Here is a 7,990-nt window from a genome sequence, read left to right as displayed (position 1 = left end):
CACAAAAAGTTCAAAAACCCAAGTATAAATATGAGCATAACTGAAGAACTAAGAGAGATAAAGCCTTGTATTGTTATTACTGATTATGAAATTGGACAAAATCTTATGTAGTTCTACATTTATATAAAATATCTATATATGGTTCCCTTATTGTTATTACGTAGTGTGAAATATTCCCTTATTGTTTTACATATAAAATCTTATGTAGTTCTACATATAATATTATTTATACATGGTTCATTACTTGATGATATATCATCAAAATACATATATATATATATATATATATATATATTAATGGAGGATTTTCTTCTTCTTTTTTTTTTTTTTTTTGGTTCTCCTATAAAATGGGTCGGTTTAGGTGCCAAGAAGAAAGAGTATGCTTTCTAGTACACACACACACACACACACACCCCCCCCCCCCCCCCCCCCCCCCCCTCCCAAAAAAAAAAAAAAAAAAAAAAAGACTCATTCTGGAGAGGAACAGAACTCATAAGAAATCAAGTAATTAATACAATATCGTTGAGATTTAGACCTGTCCAAATTCAAAATAAAAGTTATTAAGACGTTGGTATCTGTTAAAAACCAGTTGCATCCTCGTAGAAAACCTTTCACTAGCCCATGAATTCTTTCGAAGATAAATTTTTTTTATTTATTATTATTTTTTTATAGAGAAAAATGAATTCTATGAGAAGAAACAAGGCGACATTAGCTTGAAGCTAAGAAGAGAGCCATCTTGGACCCACCGCACACCCCAGAAAACAGGAACAGTACACTCTAATGCATATTTAGCTGCCGCATTTGCTACGCTGTTATTTGCACGGTGTGTAAATAAAAGAGAATCACAAGAAAGAGAAAGAGCTAACATCTTAATCTCATCATAAAGAGTGCCATTAGCAGCAAAACTTTGATCAGACCGAAGCCCTTCAGCGCTCTCAATAATCAAAACAGTGAAACGAAGTTGTAGCGCTAAGACCGGACCTTCCTTGATAGCAACCAGCTCAATAGACCAAAATTTAAAAATGTATGACTGGGCAAAATAAGTGTGTGTTAGAGGTTACTTCCATTTTTTGTTTATAGAAAAAAATTTCATTAAATGTAACGTTAGGTAAATCAATAAATTTAAAATTCTTTAATAACCTACTCCATTTAAAGATTAGAATTTAAAAAGCAAATGAAGTAGCTTTACAAATTCTCTTTCTAGCATACTTAATTAGAATTATAAAATTAAAATTACTATTATATAATTAAACTAATAATAAAGTTCATTTTATCCCATTTATATCTAATAATGATATATATATACACATATATTTATATAGATTTGATCATTATATATAATTAAACCAGTTAAAAGTATGTTTTTTTACCCAATACTCAAAATTCTAGTTTATAACTTTTAACAATTTTAAAATATGTAATAGTTTATTAGATACAAATAAGATTTATAAGAAAAATTGATTGCTGTCTCAGCAAAATTTTGCTGATTCTTTTATGATTCTAATGGAAAACCATGATGATCTCAATTTGAATTTTTTTTTTTTTTGGTTAAAAACATCAAGATCTCAATGTATAAAAAATTAAAAATAAATAAATAAAATTTTAAATTCAAACTTTGGAAAATGCTAATCTATTCAATTATCTATTATTTTGAGCAGGATTAAATAAACAAAATATTATTCTTAAGTTGTAGTTTAATTTTTTTGAACATATGCCATTTAATTTTCTTACAATTACTATCCTTTAATTCTATCAAGTCAGGTCCCATTAAAAAACGGTTGGTCTATGGGGTTAATTTTTATCTAATAATAAGAATATCCTTGCTTTCATAGGCTTATTGAATGGTAATAATCTTGAGAATTTATTCCAGATTCAGGATTTAGATCTCAACTTGGTGAGAATTCTTTCTTCCCCAACTTATCATAATAATAATAATAATAATAATAATAATAATACTAATATCATTATTGACATGTTAACAACTTTATTTGTACAACTTGTATCGAGCATTAGTGAAATTCATGTTGAAATAACAAATATCAATTGAATGCATTTAATTATGCAGTGACTTTTATACTAAAAAATTAATATGAAAAAGTGAATCATTTTGCACGAATAATTATAGCCATGGGTTCCACTAGCATTTCATCCCCAATATTAATATTGACAAATAAGATCTTTTCAACTAATTTTATCCTTATCAAATGAGGTTATTTAGTAGTACAAACTCTTCACACCTACACCATGAGAGGTTGTGATTATGAAGATTGCAGTAGTAATGGATCACATAGAGGTTTTTTGAGCTAACAATTTTGACCAAGAAGACTGGAACATGAAATATACATATTGCTTTGATCAATGAATAGATAAAATTGCTTTAAAGGTGTTGAAGATCTTTAGCAAATAAAGAAGAAAAAAATTCCATCACTTCCATTTTCAAAACCATCCTAATGTCAAATCCTCCATTTCCAATCTTGCTCAGAAAGAAGAAAAAACAAACCAACGTTCACATGTTGCGTTGTAGAAATATGACTTTCGTGGCATTTGTTTGCCAATGTTGTGTCAAATTACAATATATTTTTTGAATACAGCAACATTGATTACAATGTTTTATAATTATATCATATTAAATTACATCATTCTTCAAAAATGCTTTAAAGTTATGGTATTTTTAATAGATTAGATCACTATTTAGAATTCACATAAAGTTTAGATTTTTTTTTTTTAAAGAAAGTACATAATTATTTAAAATTTGCCTAAAATTATAATTTTTTAAATACTTCACTAAATATTATCTTTGAAAATTAAAACAGAGAAAAATATAATTATTGTTTTTTTGACATTTGAGGTAGGAGGATACAAACTCAAGTTATTTGTGTGAGAATAAAAAATGCTTTTACAATTGAGACAAGAAAATTTATCTCATAGTTTAGTTGCTTTATTTTCTTACTTTTCAATTGGTCATTATTAACTTTATGATTTTTTTTTAATTTCTATTTGAATAATACCAAAATATCAAGAAATCTATTAAGATATTTATCAAATAATTGAATATTATTATTTTACTAACTCATAATTTAATTATATTTATTCATAATTAAATTATATTAATTTTTTTTAACTAATAAAATAATAATATGTCATCCTACCACATCATTTTGTTGGTTTTGTCGGCACAAGAATTTTGTTTTTCTCTCTTTTTCTAGTCTTTTGGTCTTTTATTTTATTCTTTTTTTTTTTTTCCTCTATAGATCTTCTATGTAATTTGATAAAAATACTACATAACCAACCATAGCAATCTAAATAAAATAAATATGCACACCGCTTTTTAGAACGCCATTCTTTCTTTTTTTTTTTTTTTTTTTTTTTTTTTTTTTTTTTGGCTAAGACTTGCTAGAATGTCCTTTATTTTCTCTATCCTCCCCTTGCTTTATATATCTGTCCATGCCAATATCTGCCAAGATATTTGATCAAGACTTTGGCAATTTTTTAAAATTTTACAAGAAAAGTTTTCAACTTTGAAATATATACTTTTGAATTATTTAATTTTATGACGTGGCAAATCTGACATGAAATGCCATAAATAAACTTTTGATAAAAGAGTTTTTTTTCTTTTTGTGAATAAACTTTTGTAAAAGAGTTGGTGAGTACTCAAACTTTTGAAACTAACAAATGGAACTTTCCAATGATAAAAGCCCCGTTAATTTTTTTATAATAATAAAAGCCCTGTTAACTCAGCATTTCATTTGGTAAACACACATATAAGCAAAAACAAATTTTAAAACAGTGGAAATAATCACGCTTACATTAAATATACACGCATCTGACTGACTCTATGATCTACCTATTAAGGCATTAAACCACACCAAAAAAAAAAAAAAAAAAAAATGCTAAATAAAATTAATTTGAGGCCAAATTCAACAAAAATATATTCAAAGTACTTGAACACCATGAGCAAATAAAGAAGCAAAAGTTTCCATTTCTTCAATTTTTAAAACCAATCCAATTTCGATTCCTCCATTGCCGTTTCTGCTATCCGAAAGGCTTATAGCTCCTGTCTTCTCTATAGATATAACCTCAGTCATCCTTGGTCTTCCCCAACCGAAATCGGTATTATATACCTCAAACCTTGGTGATGAAGCAACAAAAACAGGTCTTTGATTATTGCTCTGCATAGCTTTGCTGATTGAAATCCAAGTTTCAAGCCCTCCGTTTATAACGCCGTCCTCCAATCGTTTTACTGCTTTACTGATTGCCTCCACCGCAACACTCACTCCAACTTCTCCCAGTAGGCTTTCTGTTTCTACAACTACCAAACAACCTTGTATGCAGTTCCCGAAGTATGTGGCAGGGAGAATGGGTTTCAAGCGACTTCTGCAATCGGCGCTGAACACAAACATGGCTTCCTTTTCCTTTATTTTGAGTGCCTTGGCTATGCAAACCCATGTGTACCCGCATATTACTGAAAAAGTTGATTTATGAACCACTCCATGTTTTGGTTCATCAATGTTTACAAACACGGACTTCTTCAATTTTTCTATCTTCTCTCTGCTCAGTTCGAAGGTGCCTCGTACTGAACCAGGTGGAACTTCGAACTCCATTACCATTAGGCTTCTGTTATTGGGTCCGTCATGGTTTAGCCACGCGTTCAAGTAAACCTCTTCAGCTCCACGAGGATCTTCAATGACTGATCTGTCATAAAATGGGGTTAGTTCTGGTATCCCAGGAGATGATTCTGCTCCGATTTTGCATGTTCTGGCCCAAAACTTAATAAACGTAGCAAAAGTTCTACCGTCCAAGACCGCATGGTGAGAGGTGAATCCTATTGAAATTCCACAGTTGGGAAATACAGTGACTTGCAGCGCCATCACCTTGGCTCGTTCCTTGGAGATTTCCAAGTGGGGGAGCAGAGGATGGTAGTCGGTGGCTTTGCGAAAGTCGTTGCCGGATAGATGGTAGAAGTCGGAGTTAGACTCGGCTATGATAAGCGAAACTCCGTCGCCGTCAACATAGTTGAGGATGGGTTTACGGGAGTGTTGGGGCCAAGTGAGATTGGCTGCGACAGGGAGGAAGTGGTGGAGGGTGAGAGACAGAGAGTGTTTGAGCTTTGGAATGACGGAGTCGAAGAAATGCTCATGGCTCGGAGAAGAGATTTCGTAGAAGAAAATACGCTGGAGTCGGGGTAACCTTAGCCAATGTAAATCAAAGAAAGTCAGAGGGAGAAACTTGGGGGCGGCAAAACCTGCTAGATCTGGTGGCGGACAGACCCGGCAAACCTCAAGTATTTTGACCGGTTGTGGTTGTGCCATTCTAAAGGCTGAAAGATAGTAAGCTCAACCTATATGTAACATTTTGATTGGGATCTTTAGTATGTATTTCAAAACTATATATAATACCAACGCGAAGTAGCAAACTGTTAGCCCACGTCACAATTCATTTGTTTAAAATGAAAATGAATTATATATTTTTCTTTTGAATATGCACATCACATGGAATAATATTTTAACAAAAATAGCTATTAGTAGTATATATAGATGAACTAAAAAACGAGTTTTATCAAAAAAAGAAAAAAAAGAAAAAGAAAAAATGAAAAAGATGAACTAAAAAACGAGCCACATACTGTGAATTCTTATCAGAGTCTGCCAACCATTATAGTTGATAGCTCAGCTTATTGATTCATGAACCCACGGTTAGTATGCGTCTTTATTCATTATGACCATTGACTGCTGACTACGGAAGCTTCATACACCCAGTCTTTTTCTTTATCTAAACAAACCTACCTTCACAACCTTACATATTTTTTTTGCGTTAATAATAATAACCTTTCAAAGAATTATTTTACAATTTTATTATCTTACAAAAATTCCAAAGGTACCTTTTTCGTATAACACATGCCTCGAAAACGACATAGACTTAACTACAATGGTATGAGAAATTCAAAATAATTCATCAAAGCACTTACCGTCTCAAAATTCCAGATTTGGGAAAAAAAGAAAAAAAGAAAAAAGTGGAACGAGTACTGTCAAAACTAAATTATCACTTTTTTCAAAAAGTTTAAACCGTTTGCATGTAAGTCTTGCTTTTTTTAAAAATTTTTTGAATCTTTATAGGTATTTTTGAGTCCGTCAGTAAAATATTTTAGCTTATATATATTTTACATTTTTACATGTGTTCTTTATTTTTAATCCTAAGACTTTGAAGACCTTAGGCTCTAGTGGAATTTTTTTTTTCTTTTTTTTAATTTACGGCCTTAGCTCTAGTACCTTGTGGAACTATTACTTTTGTCAAATATATAAACCATTGAAAGGTGGATCATCCCTTCTACCAAAAAGCAAAAGAAAGGTGGATCATCCCATCACATTTATATTTCTGTCTAACAAATGCCATCCTACGTCACATCTGTGCAAACTGATGGAATTCCGTTTCCCTATATACAAATTGCAATCATGTACGCTTATTATTCACCAAAAAGAAAAAAATAATAATAATGGCCGATTATTGAATACAGAATATTCATTGTTAAATATATATATATATATATATATATGCACAGAATATTCATAACTGATATAGTTTCTTCTTTTCAGATTTTTTTTTTAAAAAAAAAAAATAAACGTTTCTTCCCTTCTAGATGTTTACTTACTGACCACAAATGTCATTGTCAGCCATAAAAAAGTTAAGTCTTTTCTACAACAATGTTATTATTAAAAGCAAAAGAATAATAATAATTGTTATTGTTATTATTATTATTATTATTATTTTTTGTGGCTGAGAGTATCAAGTCAGAAGCTCCAAAGTCAGGATGTTGCCAATCGCTAATGAGGATAGAGAGTAGAGACTCCGAAATAAAACAAGAGGGACATAAAATTGGGTTGAGTGACTATTATTATTGCGAGGGTTATCAGCTCAATATTGTTGGCACGATTTATTAGCTCTATTATGGTTGTAGGGTTATTAGTATAGTCTATCTATGAACTACATTTACACTTTAGTTTTTATTTTATTTTTGTACATTTTAGTACTTAAAACTTATTTTTTTGGGTTAAATTTTTGTTTTCAAAATTATTTTTATTTTATTTTTAGCACTTTTTAAATAATCAGCTATATAACTATAAAATTAGACAACCACACAAAACTCTAATAAGTTACATCCAATGTATTAATTATACAATTTAAAACTGTTAAAAATTAGGTTACAAATAGTTTTAAGAATTAAAATGTAACAAAATAAAATTTATAAACCAAAATGTCACAAAAAGTTCAAAAACCAAAGTATAAATATGAGCATAATTGAAGAATTAAGAGAGATAAAGCCTTATGTTGTTATTACTGATTATGAAATTGGACAAAATCTTATGTAGTTCTACATGTATAAAATATATATATATGGTTCCCTTATTGTTATTACTTAGTGTGAAATATTCCCTTATTGTTTTACATATAAAATCTTATGTAGTTCTACATATAATATTATTTATACATGGTTCATTACTTGATGATATATCATCAGAATACAAATATATATATATATATTAATGGAGGATTTTTTTTTTTTTTTTTTTTTGGTTCTCCTATAAAATGGGTCGGTTTAGGTGCCAAGAAGAAAGAGTATGCTTTCTAGATTTGATCCCATTTATATCTAATAATGATATATATATATATACACACATATATTTATATAGATTTGATCATTATATATAATTAAACCAGTTAAAAGTATGTTTTTTTACCCAATACTCAAAATTCTAGTTTATAACTTTTAACAATTTTAAAATATGTAATAGTTTATTAAATACAAATCAGATTTATTAGAAAAATTGATTGCTGTGTCAGCAAAATTTTGCTGATTCTTTTATGATTCTAATGGAAAACCATGATGATCTCAATTTGATTTTTTTTTTTTTTTGGTTAAAAACATCAAGATCTCAATGTATAAAAAATTAAAAATAAATAAATAAAATTTTAAATTCAAACTTTGGAAAATGTTAAT

General features: G+C 29.4%; 1 protein-coding gene across 1 annotated transcript; it reads right to left on the bottom strand.

Moving 5' to 3' along the window:
• Positions 1–3,657: 3,657 nt before the first annotated feature.
• Positions 3,658–5,452, bottom strand: LOC107403669 (phenolic glucoside malonyltransferase 1-like). Its single transcript, XM_048471236.2, has 2 exons — positions 4,793–5,452; positions 3,658–4,687 (listed from the first exon to the last, which is right to left on the bottom strand). The coding sequence occupies exons 1-2, from the start codon at positions 5,307–5,309 to the stop codon at positions 3,933–3,935; spliced, it is 1,272 nt and encodes a 423-aa protein (XP_048327193.2). The 5' UTR covers positions 5,310–5,452; the 3' UTR covers positions 3,658–3,932.
• Between the last annotated feature and the right edge of the window lie 2,538 nt (positions 5,453–7,990).

Source organism: Ziziphus jujuba, chromosome 4 (assembly GCF_031755915.1).
Source record: "Ziziphus jujuba cultivar Dongzao chromosome 4, ASM3175591v1".
Classification (NCBI taxonomy): domain Eukaryota; kingdom Viridiplantae; phylum Streptophyta; class Magnoliopsida; order Rosales; family Rhamnaceae; genus Ziziphus; species Ziziphus jujuba.
Note: the sequence above shows the minus strand (reverse complement) of the source record. Positions and strands in the feature narration are given on the sequence as shown.

Coding starts and splice junctions, on each gene's coding strand:
- LOC107403669 (XM_048471236.2), bottom strand. CDS start 5,309: ATGGCACAACCACAACCGGTCAAAATACTTGAGGTTTGCCGGGTCTGT. Junction 4,688..4,792: donor TCACCATGCGGTCTTGGACG/GTAGAACTTTTG, acceptor ATGACAGATCAG/TCATTGAAGATCCTCGTGGA.